This window comes from Erinaceus europaeus, chromosome 9, assembly GCF_950295315.1.
Source record: "Erinaceus europaeus chromosome 9, mEriEur2.1, whole genome shotgun sequence".
Lineage (NCBI taxonomy): Eukaryota > Metazoa > Chordata > Mammalia > Eulipotyphla > Erinaceidae > Erinaceus > Erinaceus europaeus.
This window is the reverse complement of record NC_080170.1, coordinates 8,088,752-8,106,866: the sequence shown is the minus strand read 5'-3', so window position 1 is coordinate 8,106,866 and position 18,115 is coordinate 8,088,752. Positions and strand designations below refer to the sequence as shown.

General features: G+C 50.4%; 1 protein-coding gene and 1 non-coding gene across 3 annotated transcripts in view; one reads left to right on the top strand and one right to left on the bottom strand.

Annotated features, from left to right (window-relative positions):
- ATP6V0E1 (ATPase H+ transporting V0 subunit e1) overlaps positions 1-17,913 on the bottom strand; it is a 29,014-nt gene extending 11,101 nt beyond the window's left edge. The window contains exons 1-2 of one of the 2 annotated variants that reach the window (XM_060197168.1): positions 17,716-17,913; positions 11,399-11,446 (exon numbers count right to left, since the gene is read on the bottom strand). In XM_060197168.1, the coding sequence (XP_060053151.1) occupies positions 11,399-11,446; positions 17,716-17,819 (152 nt within the window). In that variant the 5' untranslated portion in view covers positions 17,820-17,913. The remainder of the gene's footprint in view (positions 1-11,398; positions 11,447-17,715) is intronic. The other variant, XM_060197169.1, reaches the window with a different exon arrangement.
- TRNAK-CUU (transfer RNA lysine (anticodon CUU)) lies at positions 4,642-4,714 on the top strand. Its single transcript has one exon. It is a non-coding gene; the product is annotated as a tRNA-Lys (tRNA).
- Positions 17,914-18,115: the final 202 nt, after the last annotated feature.

The window sequence follows — 18,115 nt, the reverse complement described above, 5'->3', positions numbered from 1 at the left end:
GGTCTGAACTGTCTGGAAGCTAAGGAGACGAAGAATCTATCTGCTGGTTGCTGATTAAGTCCGCCAGCAGCCCCTGGTACCAGAGGTAAAGAAACACCCAGAAGCAAGAATGAAGCCCACTTTGCTTACAGCTCTGATCAGCGGCCAGAACTACTTTGAACTTAAACAACACACGCACGCATGCACGCACACACACACACACACTCACACACGGGGTGGGGGGGGGGTGGGGGGCATGACCTGGGAGGTGGAGCTCTGGACTTATAGAGCATGAGGTCTTGAGTTTGACCCTGGCATCACATGTGCTAGTGTGATGTTCTGATTCTCTTTCTTCTATTCTCTCTCTCTCTCTCTCTGGTGTAAATAAATAATTGGGAGAAAAACTGTGGTCTGAGAAGTGGCGTAAGTGTTTAGATCCACAGACTTGAAGTACGGGGTCCTGAGTTCGATGCCCAGCACAACATATGCCAGGGGTAACTGCCGCTCTGGTTCTCTCTCTGTGTGCTGTGTGGCGTCTCTCACAAATGGGAAAAAAAAAAAAAAAGCGTTCAAGAAAATTCCTTGGGAAGTAGCCAGAGCCAGCTCACTTGAAATTCCACAGAGGAATATCCCCCCCCCCCCCCCCGACCAGCTGAGCCCTGTGCCTGCCCGGCTGACTACGCCCGACTAAAAATTTCCCTTCCAAGCTGATAAACACGGTGGAAAGTTGCAGGAGAAACGAGCTCTACTCTGAATTGATGGAAGTGGGTGGAGGAAGAGCGCCCATTCCAGTGAGTCCATTACTTCATGTGTCTGAGAGGAGAGGACTGAATGTACCCAACACTCGCCCAATCTCGAGCACAGCTCTTAGAAGCCAAGGTCCAGCCTCGCCGTCGGAGATGTTCAGGCTGTGTGAGGAGCTTGGGGTTAGGGATGATTAGCAGACAACGGCGGCGCTGGAATGGACCAGTGTCCAAGTGTCTTGGTTCGTGTCTTCCTTTCTTTTCTTTCTTTTAATATTTATTTATTCCCGTTTTATTGTTGTAGTTATTATTGTTGTTGATGTCATCGTTGGATAGGACAGAGAGAAATGGAGAGAGGAAGGGAAGACAGAGAAGGGGAGAGAAAGACAGACACCTGCAGACCTGCTTCACCACCTGTGAAGCGACTCCCCTGCAGGCGGGGAGCCGGGGGCTGGAACCGGGATCCTTACGCCATCCTTGCACTTTGCACCACCTGCGCTTAACCCGCTGTGCTACCGCCGGACTCCCTTCCCTTCTTTTCAATGTTGGTGTAGAGAGACAGAGAGCCAGAATTATCACTCTGGCACACGCGATGCTGGGGACCCTACTTGGGACCTCAGGCTTCAGAGTCTAAAGCTTTATGCACTGTGCCACCTCCTTAGCGTCTATTTAAAGACACACAGAAAAAGAGAGCAGAGGACTGAAGCTTCCTGCAGTGCAGCACGCGCTAGGCTCGAACCTGGGTCATGCTCGTGACAAAGCAGTGTACTACCCAGGTGAAGTCGCTTGCTAGCCCTCCCAGTGACCTTTTAAAATTCCTATACAGGCGGTCAGGCAGTGGTGCAGTGGGTTAAGCGCAGGTGGCACAAAGTGCAAGGACTGGTGTTAGGATCCCGGTTCAAGCCCCCGGCTCCCCACCTGCAGGGGAGTCGCTTCACAAGCGGTGAAGCAGGTCTGCAGGTGTCTATCTTTCTCTCCCCCTCTCTGTCTTCCCCTCCTCTCTCCATTTCTCTCTGTCCTATCCAACAACTACATCAACAATAATAATAACTACAATAATAAAAAAAGGCAATAAAATGTTTATTTTTTAAAAAAAGTTAAAAAAAAATTCCCATCCAATAGTGACGACATCAACAACAAGGGCAACAACAGGGAATAAATAAATGTTTTTAAAAATTATTTATTGGGGTCGGGCGGTAGCGCAGGTGGCACAAAGTGCAAGGACTGGCGTAAGGATCCAGGTTCGAGCCCCCAGCTCCCCATCTGCAGGGGGGTCGCTTCACAAGCAGTGAAGCAGGTCTGCAGGTGTCTGTCTTTCTCTCCCCCTCTCTGTCTTTCCCTCCTCTCTATTTCTCTCTGTTCTATCCAACAACAACATCGATGGCAACAACAATGACAACAAGAAGGACAACAAAATGGGAAAAAAATGGCCTCCAGGAGCAGTGGATTCGTAGTGCAGGCACCGAGCCCCAGTGATAACCCTGGAGACAAAAAAATAAATCATTTACTTATTTACTTACTTATCAGCAGAGTACTGCTTAGCTCTGGATTACTGTGGTGCTGGAGACTGAACCTGGGACAGAGGAGCCTCAGGCAGGAGAGTCTCTTTGCATAACCAGTATGATATCTAGTCCTCACCCCTAAATTCCATTTTTTAGATTTATTTCTTCTATTGTTATCTTTATTTATTGGATAGAGACAGCCAGAACTTTAGAGGGCCAGAGAAGAGAGAAAGTGACACACCTACAGCCCTGCTTCACCACTTGCAAAGCTTTCCCTCTGCAGGTGGGGACCGGGGGCTTGAACCCGGGTCTTTGCACACTGTACCATGTGCTTAACCAGGTGCACCACCCTGCAGCCCCAACTCTATATTTTAGAGAGAAGAGATAAAGAGGGGGAGAGAGAGAAAGAAAAAGAAGACACCTTTTCCACCACTCATGAAGCATCTCCCCTGCAGGTGGAGAGCTCGGACTTAAACCCTGGTCCTCGAACACGGTAATAAGCTCTCTACCAGGTGAGCCATCACCTGCTTGCCCCCCATGCCGCCCCCCACAGTCCAGTTCCCATGAGTCTCATCTTAGCAATAAAGAAACTACACTTGGGAGGAGGACAGACCCCAGCAAGCAGTGAATGAGCTGGAGGTTTCCCCACGAGTGCCCCATCCGTGCCAGGCTGCCTCCAAATGGGGCAACGAGTCAGGCAGCCCAGCGGCTCCCAATCTAGTCCAGTAACGCAGTAATCACCACTAGGCTCTGCGACAGCAGACAGGAATCCGTGAAGGGCCGAGTCCTTGTGAAAGATGAACCGAGTCAGAGACTGAGCTCTGAAGAGACCTGGCTGACAGCTTTTCTTCCTCAGACACTCCCTGGGAACTTAGCTGGAGCCCAGCTCCTGGCGAATAGAATTCTCCAAGAATCACAGATGACGGGCTCGAGGATCGGTCCACCAAGGTGGACTTAACACTAACATAACATGCACCAAACAAAGAAGCAACAGAACATAAGCGACTCTGAGCAGAGCTGAAGGGAGGCACCCACAGCGACACGAGGTGGAGGGACTGGAACGCCCGCTCTCACCAAGGGCGGGCGAGGAAGCAAGCGCCCCACACCAGGAGTCAGGGTACCAGATGGCCGCCCGCGGATGTGGCTGACTGAAACAAAGCAGTGGGCAACATTAAATAAAGACAAGCCCTTAGACTCTCACCACAGAACTCAGGGCGGAAAGGAAGAGCCAGGGTCCAGCGGACTGTGGGGGGGGGGGGAGATCCCCATACATGAGGAAGGGGAGTGAAATGAGACCCTAAAAGTATACACTCTTCTAATCAAGTTACCTAAATATAAAGGGGTTCTTCGGGGGTCGGGCGGGAGCAGCGGGTTAAGCGCAGGTGGCACCAAGCGCAAGGACCGGTGGAAGGATCCTGGTTCGAGCCCCCGGCTCCCCACCTGCAGGGGAGTCGCTTCACAGGCGGTGAAGCAGGTCTGCAGGTGTCTGTCTTTCTCTACCCCTCTGTCTTCCCCTCCTCTCTCCGTTTCTCTCTGTCCTATGTAACAACGATGACATCAATAACAATAATAACTACAAGAACAATGAAAAACAAGGGCAACAAAAGGGAAAATAAATAAATTAAAAAGTAAAAATTAAAAGAAATAATAATACGCAAGTCCCCAATCCCCACCTGTAGAGGAGAAAACTTCAGGAGTGGTGAAGCAGGGCTGCAGTCTCTCTCTCACACACACATACATCTTCAATACTTTCCTCACTGAATTTCTCTCTGTCCTATCAAATAGATAAACAAAATTTTTAAAAAGTATCAGATAATGACACTAAGAGAAAGCCAAAATCACTCTTCACCAAATGAATTTGTGGATATATGGATAATAAATACGAGAGAAATTGTAGGAAGAGTATCAGTGGTGCCAAAACACACACACACACACACACACACAAGAGAGAGGAGGGAGTAGAGGGGGAGGGGGAGAGGGAGAGGGAGGGGGAAGGAGAGAGAGGGAGGGGGAGGGAAAGGGGAGAGAGGGAGAGACAGAGGGAGAGGTGTTGCTGAGGAGTTATTCTGATTCAGTCTCCGCCCCCAGGTTTTACTACGCCCCGCGAAATCCTAGCAGTGCCCCCTTCAACCAATCCTGGCCCCACACGTCACCCCTGGTTGTTGCCCAATAAAAAGCCCCCTCACCCCCCCCCCTGGGCTCTCAGCTCCCCCTCTCTCAGATCTCGCCTCCTGCTCTCCCCCCGTGGTCAGGTAGTGGGGATGGCCATTGCCGGCTGGCCCCACGTGGTCTGAACCAACCCCCCCCCATCCTATAATAAAGATTTGTGTACCCCTTTGCTCTGGACGTCCACTCTCTTCTCCGCGGTGCAGCCCGACACCAGACCGCCACAACAACATCTGGCGCCCAACATGGGTGCCCGGCTAGCTCAGTCGGTAGAGCATGAGACTCTTAATCTCAGGGTCGTGGGTTCGAGCCCCACGTTGGGCGCCATTTGTTGTTAAAATCTGGAGGCTCCAGCTGGCCGGGCTAGCTTCACGGGCGGGCAACAGAGACGACCAGAGACATACGGCTGGGCAGGGAAGCTGTATTTCTTTATTCAGAAACAACGATTCATAAACTAACCCAAACTAATCACCAAACAGAACTCTGTTGCCTCTTTCCCCTGCGATGGCGCCAAGAACTCTCTCTAACTCTGGAACTCTCTCGGGGTTCCTTCGGGGCGGGGACAAGCAGGCCTGCGAAACTAGCAGGACTGAACCAATTTTCTTGGCAGGGGGAGAGCTAGAACAACCCAATGTAAAGCATACAACAGAGAGGGAGAATGGAAGGGAGGGGGAGAGAGAGAGGGAGAGAGAGAGGGGGAGTGAGAGAGGAAGGGGGGAGTGAGAGGGGGAGAGAGGGGGAGAGGGGGGAATGAGAGGGGGAGAGAGGGGGAGAGAGAGGGAGAGAAAGGGAGAGAGAGCCTCCCAGGGAAGCTCACCAGCACTTGAGAGCTGACCAGAAACTGTCCCGTAAAGTGACCTGTCCCCAGACAGAACTAGTGGCTAGAGGAAGCGCACAGGAAGCAAGAGGTTAAGTGATGCCCTGGACACCATCAGCAGAGACCACACTCTGGACACTATGAGATCAGTACCTCGGTCTCTTTCTTGTAAGATTTTTTTATATTTATTTATTTGTTTTTCCTTTTGTTGCCCTTGTTGGTTCTCATTATTGTTGTAGTTATTATTGTTGTTGATATTGATGTTGTCGCTGTTGGACAGGACAGAGAGAAATGGAGAGAGGAGGGGAGACAGAGAGGGGGAGAGAAAGACAGACACCTGCAGACCTGCTTCACCGCCTGTGAAGCGACTCCCCTGCAGGTGGGGAGCCGGGGGCTTGAACCAGGATCCTTATGCCGGTCCTTGTGCTTTGCGCCTCCTGCGCTTAACCCGCTGCGCTGCCGCCCGACTCCCAGTACCTCGGTCTTTTCTTTCTTTTACTGCCACCAGGGCTTTTTTGCTGGGGCTTGGAGCCAGCACTACAAACTCATTGCTCCCGGTGGCCATTTTTGTCCTTTTCTTTTTCTCCTTATTTTTATTGGCTAGGACAGAGAGGGATAGAGAGGGGAGAGGGACACAGAGAGGGAGAGAAAGAGAGACACCTGCAGACCTGCTTCACCACTTGGGATGCTGCCCCCTGCAGATGGGGAGTGGGAGTTTGAACCTGGGTCCTTGCACATGGTGACATGTGTGCTTAACTGGGTGCACCACCGCCTGGCCCCTACTCAGTTTTTCTCTATCAAATATTTTTGCATAGAAAAATACATCATGACTTTTCTGACAACCATGTACAGGGCAGCAGAGTGGGCAGGGTGCATGCCTTACTACGCGCGAGGCCCTGGGCTCAATCCTCAGTACTGCCCGGGAGCATTATTTGCCACAGCAAGGGAATTCCATGGACAGTGGACTGGTGCTTTGATGTCCCACCTCCCCACCCTTAAGAAGATTAAGTAAAAATCGGGTTACCAGGACAGCGGGGCAGCTCACTTGGCAAGAGTTCCAACCTGGATCTCTACTGCATTGGAGGGAGGTTTTAGTGCCCTGTCCCTCCCCCCCACCGCCTTCTCTGTCTCTAGCTAAAAAAAGAGGGCTCGGGTTAAGTGCATGTGGTGCAAAGCACGGGGATGGTGGAAGGATCCTGGTTTGAGCCCCCCACCTGCAGGGGAGTCGCTGCACAGGCGGTGAAGCAGGTCTGCAGGTGTCTGTCTTTCTCTGTCTTCCCCTCCTCTCTCCATTTCTCTCTGTCTTATCCAACACAACAACAACAATAACAATGATAATAATAACCACAACAATGGTAAAACAACCAGGGTTTAGAAAAGGGAAAAAAAGGCCTCCAGGAGCAGTGGGTTCCCCAGCAAAAGCCCTGGAGGTGAAAAAAAAAAAAAGAAAAAAAGAAAAAGAAAAAAAAGGAAGGAAAGAAAAGCTGAAAAATAAAGCAAACATCAAAAACACTGGGGCTGAGCAGACAGCATAAAGGTTCTGCAAAAGCTTTCATGCCTGAGGCTCTGAGGTTCCAGGTTTGATCCCCAGCACCCCCACCAGCCAGAGCTGAGCAGGGCTCTGGTGTCTCCTCTTTAGAAATAAAAGAGACGAGGCTGGGCAGTGGCACACCTGGTGACAACATAGGTCACGTGCGCAAGGACCCAGGTCAAAGCCCCGGTCCCCACCTGCAGAGGGGAAGCTTCACAAGTGGTCAAACAGTGCTGCAGGTGTCTCTCCCTCTCCATTTCTCTATGTCCTATTAAATAAATGTTTTTTTAAAAACAAATTAAACTGGGGTCGGGCAGCAGCGCAGCGGGTTAAGTGCAGGTGGCACAAAGCACAAGGACCCTCTGTCTTCTGTCCTAACCAACAACAACAACATCAATAACCACAACAATAACTACAACAATAAAACAACAAAGGCAACATAAGAGAATGAATATTTAAAATTAATTAAATTAAAATAAATAAAATATGTATTTTTAATATTTATTTATTCCCTTTCATAGACCTTGCTGTTTTGTTGTAGTTATTATTGATGTTCTCGTTGTTGGATAGGACAGAGAGAAATGGAGAGAGGAGAGGAAGAGAGAGAGGGGGAGAGAAAGACAGACACCTGCAGACCTGCTTCACCGCTTGTGAAGCCACCCCCCTCCCTGCAGGTGGGGAGCCAGGGGCTCGAACCGGGATCCTTAAGCCGGTCCTTGTGCTTTGCACCACCTGCGCTTAATGCACTGTGCTACTGTCCCGACTCCCATAAATAAAATATTTTTAAAATTTGGGTGGAGAAGCAAGGAGGCACTGTCCAGCACCACCTTAAACAAACAAGTAAACAAAAATAAGGATAACAATTCAGGAGGTGGCTCAGTGACTAAAGCACTGGACTTTCAGTCATGAGGTTCCAAGTTCAAGCTCCGACACAGGATGGGCCAGAGGGATTCTCTGGTTCTCTCTCCTCTGCTGGGAAATTGTGCCAATGCAGTCACATCTGCCATGTTGTCCCCTCAGGCTACTGCTAGTTCCCTGGAGAGTTGGGACATTCTCCGAGTGCCTGTTCAGCCATGCTGTGCCCTCAGGGCATTGTCTATATCCCCGCGATATCTGGAGTGCTCTGGTTACTCCTCCCCCTTCCCATTCTCGCGAAAGCTGCTCCTATAAAAACCCTTCGTTTTGCGCACCTCGCTCTCTTGCCGGCGCTCCACTCCGGTGTGCAGACGCAGGAAAGGTGACTGCGTGAGGCGGCCATTTTCTCTACCTCCACGTGGCCCAACCTGCTTCTCTAACACCCAACTCTGAGGTGCCAGCGCGAATAAAGATTTGTGTTTCCTCTTCGCTCCGGACCCTCTCTCTCTCTTCTCTGCGGCCCGCGCACTACAACATCTGGCTCTACAACACTCCTCTATAAATAGTTGTGGGCAGACAGAGATGATAAGCTCGCAGTCTTAGATACACACATCCACCAATGAGATACAAAGGGCTTTATGTGATCTTTATCCAATTTCTCTCTCTCTCTTTTTTTTTTTACCAAAGCGCTGCTCAGCTCTGGTTTATAGTAGGGAGGGTTGAGCTTGGGGCTGTAGAGCCTCAGGCATAAGAGTCCCTTTGAATAGCCATTATGCTACCTACTCTTTTCCATTCAAATTTAAATATGATAAGACAAGACAGGGCTGGAAAGGTAACACAGTAGTTATACAAAGAGACCTCAAACCTGAGGTTCCGAAGTCCCAGATTCTATCCCTGGCGCCACCATAAACAGGAGCTGAGCAGTACATTGGTTAAATAATAATAAATATGATAACGGGAGTCGGGCGGTAGCGCAGCGGGTTAAGCACACATGGTGCAAAGCGCAAGGACCAGCGTAAGGATCCCAGTTCGAGCCCCTGGCTCCCCACCTGCAGGGGAGTCGCTTCACAGGCGGTGAAGCAGGTCTGCAGGTGTCTGTCTGTCTCTCCCCCATCTCCATTTTTTTCTGTCCTATCCAACAACAATAACAATAATAACTACAACAATAAAACAACAAGGGCAACAAAAGGGAATAAATACATAATTTTAAATATATATATATAAATAAATAAATATGATAACACTGAGGGATTAGCCTTTTTCTGCATATTTAGCTATGCGTAAAAGGAATAAGGATGACTTAAGAGAGATTCTACACGGAAGCATTTACAACCTCACTGCAGCTCCTCTCATTGTGTCGTTGGCTGGGCTTGAACTTGGGTCATGCACATGACAAAGCAGCACATTAGCCAAGGGGGTTACTTTGCCAGCCCTGTGGCATCTTATTCAAAATTTCACCAGATAACTATACAAGGCAATCAGACCAGGCACAGTGTTAAGAGTTGGACCCTCAGGCATGAGGTCTGGAGTTCAATCTCCCTGGTAGTACCTGTACCAGAGTGACATCTGGTTCCCTTTCTCTCCTCCTATCTCTCTCTCTCACTAATAAAAAAAATCTTGAAAAGTAAAAAGTGATGAGACCCGATACTAGTCGGCTCATCCTAGCTGCCGCTAAGACTTACAATCAGCCCACTGCTAAAGATAAGAGCACATTTCCAAGAAGCAATTCTGTCTTCACAACGGGGTGGTAACACTTTCTAACTTACCAGGAAGATGGGAGTCTGATGGCTCTGGGTTAAGTCACAACAAAAGGCCACGTTGGAAAGGCTGGGGGAATCTGTATGCTTAGGAAACAAATGGCATCTAGCGCCTCCAAGGGGCAGTGGGAGTACAACACTCTGGCCTTCCTCAGCACAGAGGCCCGGCTTTACTCCAGAGCTCCAGCAAGTTCTGCCCCTCAGTATCAAAACCTTCAGCCAGAAGGAACCGGCAAGAGGAAAATTTTGCCACAAACAGAAGGCTATTTAAAAGCGCGTGGAGGCATTTCAAAACATGACTCTGTTTAGGAAACCCAGCGTCTCCCTGGGTGTGTCTTATTTCCCCCGCTGACTTTTTTTTTTTTAAGATCATTTCTTTGTAAATATTTTTCTTTTGTCGAGTAGAGACAAGAGAGAAATCTAGAGGGAAAGGGGGGATAGAAAAGGGGGAAGATGCCTTCGGTGCAGCTTCACTGTCGGTGCAGATGTCCCCCTGCAGATGGGGAAGGGGGGGGAGGGCTTGAACCTGGGTCCTTGTGTATGGTCATGCGTGTGCTCAACCAGGTGCTCCACTGCCCGGCCTCTCCAGTGAGTTCCTTGGCTGTGGACGTAGTGCGGTGGTAGAACACTGGAGTTGCATGCACGAGGTCCCGAGTTCAATGTTTAGTTTCTATTTCACACACTTTCAAATAAATAAATAAACAAATAAATATATTTTAAAGAGGGGGCGGGAAAAGACACCACAGCACTGAGGCTTCCTTCAGTGCGGTGGGACTAGGCTTGAACCTTAGTAAAGAATAGCGCCCCCCCTTTATATGACAGAGAGAAATTGAGAGGCAAGGAGGCGAGAAGAGAGGAGGAGCGACAGAGAGCGACACCTGCAGCCCTGCTTCACCACTCATGAAGCTTCGCCCTGCAGGTGGGGACTGGGGTCCTGGCCCATGGTAATGTGTGCGCTTAACTGGCCGCGCCACCCTCTGGCCACTTAGTTGTTGTTTCCCCCCCTAAACTGTATTTATTATTTATTGGATAGAGACAGAGAGAAAGTGAGAGGCAAGCAGGAGAGGGAGAGAGAGACACACCAGCAGCGCTGCTTAGTTAACCTGTGAAGCTTTCCCCCTGGAGGTGGGGACTAGGGGCTTAAACCCGGGTTCTTGTCCACCGTAACGTGCGAGCTCAACCCTCTTCCTTAAGACAGAGACAGAGGCAGAATCGCAGAGAAAGGGAGAGAGGGGAGAGAGCACAGCTCCAAAGCTGCTTCCTTCAGTGTGGTGGGGCCCGGGCTAGGACCTGGGTCACGCACACTCTCAGGGGAGCTATTTCTTTCACTGCCCAACAGTGACTTTTTAAGTAGGCTTCACGGGGAAGTGAAATGTGTAGGTCAAAGTACCTCTCAGCATGGGGCTTGGGCGGTAGCGCCGCGGGTTAAGCGCAAAGCACAAGGATCAAGGATCGACATAAGGATCCCAGTTCGAGCCTCCGGCTCCCCACCTGCAGGGGGGTCGCTTCACGCTTCTCTCCCCCTCCTCTCTCCATTTCTCTTTGTCCTATCCAACAACATTGACATCAATAACAATAACAATAATAACCACAACAACGATAAAACAACCAGGGCAACAAAAGGGAAAAAAAATATGGCCTCCAGGAGCAGTGGATTCGTAGTGCAGGCACCGAGCCCCAGCAATAACCCTGAAAGCAAAAAAAAAAAAAAATCAAACAAACAAACAACAAAACCCTCTCGGCGGTAAAGCGTATAGTGGCGTAATGACGCTCTCCTGCCAACCACACCCTCTACATCGGTGGCCAGCTCAAGTCCACTGGCAGAGGCCCACGGGCGACAGCACCCTCGCAGTTCTCACGTCAAACACTCACGGGAGGTGCGCTATTTCCACCCCAGGATTTCACACCGCTTCTACATCCTACGCAAAGGACGGTGACAGCAAAACCAGTGGGTGAAGTGTCACAGCGATCACCCTGCAGCGACCTCTGAATATCAAGAGTAAGCAGCCATTTTCCGAACACTTGCCATATGAGGAAAACATACTCACAAGAGATAGCAGCAAACTGAGCAGGTCACCAGCATGGTGATGATGACTCTGGAAAAGAAGGGGAGAGGGGGGAGGCAAACATGAGGTGACCAGCAAACCAGGCGGACACAGCCCGAGGGTTCCAGCTCACTGCCCATGTCAGCACGGTCTCGGCCCAAGAAAATGGATCTAGATGTCTTCAAACACCCTCTAGGCCACAGCTTCCCGGGGGAACGCCTGGGAGAAGTTCACACAATTGAAGATTTGGATTCAAGGGGGCCGGGCGGTGGTGCACCAGGTTAAGCGCACGTGGCACAAAGCGCAAGGGCCTGCGCGAGGATCCCAGTTTGAGCCCCCGGCTCCCCACCCGCAACGGAATCACTTCACAAGCAGCGAAACAGGTCTGCAGCTGTTTCTCTCTCTCCCTCCCTCTCTAAATTTCTCTCTGTCCTATGGAATAAAATGGAAAAAAAAAAAAAAAAGGCCACCAAGAGCAGCGGATTCACAGTACTGGCACTGAGCCCCACTGATAACGTTGGAGGTATGAAAAAAACTTCTCCCAAGTGTTCCCCGGGAAGCTGTAGTCTCTAGGGTGTTTGACGAGATCTAGAACCACTGTCTGCCCAGTGTCCTGTCTCCCCAGCCCCATCATACATCAGTATCAGTGTACTGTTAGCATACATAATGTCTAAGTTATATATTTTGAAACCTCTGCCTTCCAAATGCATTCGGAATCTGGCCAGCCCTCAAGACGCCGGCCCACTCTGTTCTGCCTCAGCTTGGAACAGTTCCTCACCTCCTCAGAGATTCCCCAAATGCTACCTCCTCTGTGAAGCCTCGCCTCAATGCCGCCTTTAAAATCACTACAGAGGGTGGTGTAGAGGTTAAAGCATTGGACTCACAAGCATGAGGCTCCAGGTTCAAGCCCTGACATCACACATCCCGGAGTGGTGCTCTGGTTCTCTCATTAAGTCCTTCACTAATAAGTAACGTTGACATTTAATGACTGTGTTTGTTAATTGTTTATTTTAGTGGGAGAGAGCCAGAGACACCAGTGCATGCTCATCTCTGGTTTATAGCATGGTGCTGGGGGATTGAACCTGGGACCTCAGCACCTCAGGCATAAAAGTCTTTTGCAGAACCACTATGCTGTCTTCCTCAACCCAATAAGTCTTTTTTTTTTTTTTTAAATGTTTTTAATATTTATTTTTCCCTTTGTTGTCCTTGTTTTTTTATTGTTGTAGTTATTATTGTTGTTGCTGCTGCTGTTGTTGGATAGGACAGAGAGAAATAGAGGAGGGGAAGACAGAGAGGGGGAGAGAAAGACAGACACCTGCAGACCTGCTGCACCACCTGTGAAGCGACTCCCCTGCAGGTGGGGAGCTGGGGGCTCGAACCGGGATCCTTACTCCGGTCCTTGAGCTTCGTGCCATGTGCGCTGAACCTGCTGCGCTACGGCCTGACCCCCATATTTTATATTTTAAGCACCAGCTCCTAATGTGCTGCTAGAGTATCCAGGAGGAAAGTGTTACCACACCTGTAATTTATATTCCAGCGGCTCAGCAAAATAATCTGTTTCTGGCTGTGTGTAAATATCTACTCACACACACACACACACAAAATCTACTCACTCCCGTCTCCATCGGAAAGCAAGTGTCAAGAGTGGACGAGGACTGGATCTCAGTACTGTACTAGCCTACGGAGATGGAGACGGAGACGGAGACAGAGACAGACAGACGGAGAGACACCTGCAGCGCTGCTCCTCTGCTCATGGAGCTTCCCCCCTGCAGATGGGGACCAGGGGCTGGAGCCTGGGTCCCCGAGCACAGTACTGTGTGCACTCTGCCAGGTGTGTCAGTACCCGGCCCACTACTATTTGAAAAGGCCAAAGCTTACTGAACTTCTGGCACTGTAACCCTTCAGACCAAAACTGAAAAGGGAACCTGCCCCGCCCCACACACTTCCAACCCACGGCGACTGCCAAAGAAACCATGGCAGGGAGAGATTTTAGAATCTATGGATCCTATGAGAAAAGACAGAATCAGGAAAACCAGGATTGGCTGGGAGAGCTCAGACTTGATCAGGCGCAGACTTGATCTTCCTCACACCCTTCTCTCTCTCTTTATTTCTTTCTTTATTATTTTCCTGCCTGGGTTACTACTAGGGCTCCTTGCCTACCTGATACCACTCCTGAGGACTCTTTGCTGGTCCTCCCCCCCCAGAGACAGTGAGAGACAGAGAGGGAGAGAGACCACGTGGGGAGAGACTCCACCCCTCAGGAAGTCCCCGTGTGGCTGGCTCCTACGTGGTGGCTGCGGGCTTGAACCCAGGTCTTCACATGTGGCTTTTCCATCTACAGGAAAGAATGCGAGAGGCAGGTAGGGAGGCAGAGTTCTGGACTTGAGGTGTGAGGTCCTGCATTTGATCCCTAGCACCATTTATATTTATAGGGTGATCATCTGGCTCTCTGGCTCTCTCACTAAACAAATGAGATCTTTAAATTATGCAAAGAGACTCTCACGCCTGAGGCTCCAAAGTCCCAGGTTCAATCCTTCACACCACCATAAGCCAGAGCTGAGCAGTGCTCTGGTTAAAAAAAAAAAAATTAGGGGAGTCAGGCAGTAGCGCAGCTGATTATGCGCACATGTGAAGCGCAAGGACAAGTGTAAGGATCCTGGTTCGAGCCCCCGGCTCCCCACCTGCAGGGGAGTTGCTTCACAGGCGGTGAAACAGGTCTGCAGGTGTCTATCTTTCTCTCCCCCTCTCTGTCTTCCCCTCCTCTCTCCATTTCTCTCTGTCCTCTCCAACAATGACGACAACAACAACAATCACTACAACAATAAAACAACAAGGGCAATAAAAAGGAATAAATAAATAAATATTAATAAAGAACATTAAAAAAAGGCATATGCTAGGGGTCAGAAATGATAGCTCACTAGGTAGCGTGAGTGCACAGCCACAAACAAGGCCCAGGCTCAAGCCCCAGGACCACTTAGCAAGGCCCAGGTTAAAGCCCCAGGACCACTTAACAAGGCCCAGGTTCAAGCCCCCGGACCATATGGCACCAGAGGTAGCTCTGCTGCTGTGGTCTCTCTCCTTCTTTCTTTCTTTCTTTCTTTCTCTCAATGAAAAATGTGGCCTGCAGTGGTGAAATTACACAGGTTCCATGGCAAAAATAAAAAAGAATCCTAACACTGCTGCCCAGTGAACAGACTATACTCCGGTGTGGACTTATCTCTCCTGAGACCCAAACTGCTCAACTCACTTCTCTGCAGCTGCCTGGGCCTGAACCTGCGCAGTGCATGCATGAAGCTGCCTGGCAGGGTCTGGAAGAGCTGTCCTTTCACCCCTTCTTCTCAAGCCCCATCAAGACCCCAAAACTGCCCAGGCACCCCATTTTCTGTACTGTGAAGCACAGGGGACTCCCAGGAGGAGGCGACATCAGAGACTCCCTTCTGCCCTGCTCATGACGCACCTTAACCATCTCCTCAAGCGCGAGTCAGACGCTCTCCTGCACTCAAGATCCACCCCCTTCTTTGGACAGAGTCAGTGTCTTCAGGCCTCTTTTTTTTCCCCCTTGATGTGCAGTCTTTCCAGAAAGCAAAGGGGAAGTGGCACTAACCCAGTGCTACTCTTTCCACACTGCAGTGAGGAACCGTGAATGTGGAGAACTGATGAGGTAACTAGGCCAAGGTTACAAGGAGCCTCTAGCTGGAAGTGGTTCTTCTCAAAGTGTGACACAGCGACCAATCCCAGAGCCCGTGGAAAGACCTGTTCAAGCCTGCCCGAGCAGCAGACAAGGATGGGGTGGAGACTGAACTAGACCTGGATACTGTGTCATTAGCAGGTCAAACACCTGAATGGTGGCACTAGGCCTAGACTGAGCAGGGACTGTGTCACCCTGATCACAGCTGTGGTATCAAGTCCCAAGTCTGGAGGATGGACCTCCCATGGGTTTGTGTGTGTGTGTGTGTGTGTGTGTGTGTCAGACACCTCGGCCATTACAGGGCTGGGTGGTGGCACACCTGCTTGGTTAAGTGCACATGTTATAATGCACAACGACCGGGTTCAAGTCCCCAGTCCCCACCTGCAGGGGAATCACTTCACAAGCAGTGAAGTAGAGCTATAGGGTGTCTCTCTTTTTCTCTCTTCCTATCTATCCCCCATTTCCCAATTTCTCTTTGTCTCTATCCAATAAATGAACTATTTTTTTAAAAAGTTCTTTCTTGGGGAGTTGGGTGGTAGTGCAGTGGGTTAAGCACACGTGGTGCGAAGTGCAAGGACCAGCATAAGGATCCTGGTTCGAGCCCCCGGCTCCCCACCTGCAGGGAAGTCGCTTCACAGGCGGTGAAGCAGGTCTGCAGGTGTCTGTCTTTCTCTCCCCCTCTGTCTTCCCCTCCTCTCTCCATTTCTCTCTGTCCTATCCAACAATGGCGGCATCAATAACAACAACAATAATAACTACAACAATAAAACAACAAGGGCAACAAATGGGAATAAACAAATATTTTTTAAAAAATTTTTTAAAAGTTCTTTCTTAAAAAGAAAAAGATAACCGCCATTATTGTCAGCACACCAATAATGCTTTCTTGGCTATCAGGACTGGAAAAACAGGGGTAGTGAAATTACTGGAGATATATTCCTTTCTTTCAAAGAAGTACTTTGTGGGCCTGTAATAACACTAGCAGAAGCAAGTAGAAGAAACTCAATGTGGTTGGTGCAAAAGCTCTTAGTGACTCCAGAATGCTGACAGTCTGCATTATATACTTACAGGCCCTAGCAAATTACCTTGTTGCTGGTGGTCTGGGGGAAAGTGTCTCTAAGGCTCTCAAGTGATAAAATGCCAACCAGTTTCCTTTTGAGAAAAAGGAAATCTTAATCTAGGCAGAGAAGTATCAAGTCTAATAGGAGTTATTTCAGAGAGCAGAATGGGTTCAGGTAAAAAATATATATGTATTGGGAGTCCGGCGGTAGCGCAGCGGGTTAAGCGCAGGTGGCGCAAAGCACAAGGACCGACATAAGGATCCCGGTTCAAACCCCGGCTCCCCACCTGCAGGGGAGTCGCTTCACAGGCGGTGAAGCAGGCCTGCAGGTGTCTATCTTTCTCTCCTCCTCTCTGTCTTCCCCTCCTCTCTCCATTTCTCTCTGTCCTATCCAACAACGACAACAACAATAATAGCTACAACAATAAACAACAAGGGCAACAAAAGGGAATAAATAAAATAAATATTAAAATAATAATAATAAATATATATATATATATGTATTAAGGGGGGTGTTGGTGCATCTAGTTGGTCGCACATGATACAATGCTCAAGGACCCGGGTTCAAGCCCACCGTCCCCATCTGCAAGGGGGAAGCTTTGAGAGTGGTGAAGCAGTGTTGCAGGTGTCTCTCTGTTTCTCTCGCTTCTCTAACACCCCCTCCCCTCGCCATTTCTGGCTGTCTCTATCCCATAAATGAAGATATTAAAAGTTTTTTTTTTTTAAATAAGGAATAACACTTCCCTTTCATAAATACAGCAAAATTACCCTCTCTAGAGACCCTGATCAAATGCCCACGGAGTGAGCAAAACACCATGAAGTCACCCATTAGCTTCAGGGAAGGGAGCCAGCGATGATGACCTCAGACTAGCTCCCAGCTCACATGACCTTGTGCTGGGGAGGGGGAGGGAGGGAGGGAGGGAAGGACGGAAGGACAAGCCAGCCAGTTAATAAGGGAATGAGGGTGGATCCAAAGCTTCTTGGAGGAGACGGTTCTGTTTGATTTTATAGCAAAAAGCCGTGTCTGAGAAGACAGACACAACAAGTGGTCTCCGAGGTGGTGCAGTGGACAGGACGTTGGACTCTGCAGCATGAGGTCTCGAGTTCAGTCCCCGACAGCGTATGTACCAGAGTGACATCTGGTTCTCTCTCTCTCTCCTCCTGTGTTTCTCATTAATAAGTAAATAAAAAAAAATATATTTTTAAAAAGGATACGGCAAGTCCTTTTTCAAAGCGGGGGGTGGGAGGAGAGCCTGTCTCCGCCATACACCGAGGTATGACGCAGGGGCTTCTCGGCGATCCCTCCCGCTCCCAGTCCCTCCGGCTCTGATCTCGGTGGAGATCGGGCCCCGAGGAGCCCCCTGCCCGGCCGGAGGGGGGGGGTGTCAGGCCTGTCCCCTCCCGTGGCGACAACGTGGGAGGCGGGCAGGGCCCGAGGGGCGCCGGCCTTGCGGGATGACGAGCCCCCACGCACGGCTCCCGGAGCGGCTCGGAACCCGCGTCCGACGACGACCCCCGCACCTCCACCGCAACCCCCACCCCCCGCGTGTCCCCAGGCCCGGGTCGCGCACTCACCCCCGGTTGGGACTCTTCGGGATGAACCAGGGCACCACGAAGCCCACGAAGCCCCAGAAGACGGTCATCACGGTGAGAGGCACCGTGAGGCCGCTGTACGCCATGGTGGCCGCCCCCGCTGCCCTTCCCGGCCCGCCGCCGCCGCCGCCGCCGCGCTCCGGCCTACCCGGAAGTGTCAACAGCGGTCGTGTGACCTGCGCGCCAGACCCCGCCTCCTGGGGCCCACGTGACCCACACGGCCCGCCCCGGAGTCATGTGTCACAGGCCCCGCCCCTAGATCCCACGTGACCTACCCAACTGGGGGCGGGGCCGGGGCGGGGCCTGTATATGGAGACCTGAGGCTCCTGGGTGGTGGTAGGCTGTGGCTGCTCTAGGGAATATCTATCTATCTATCTATCTA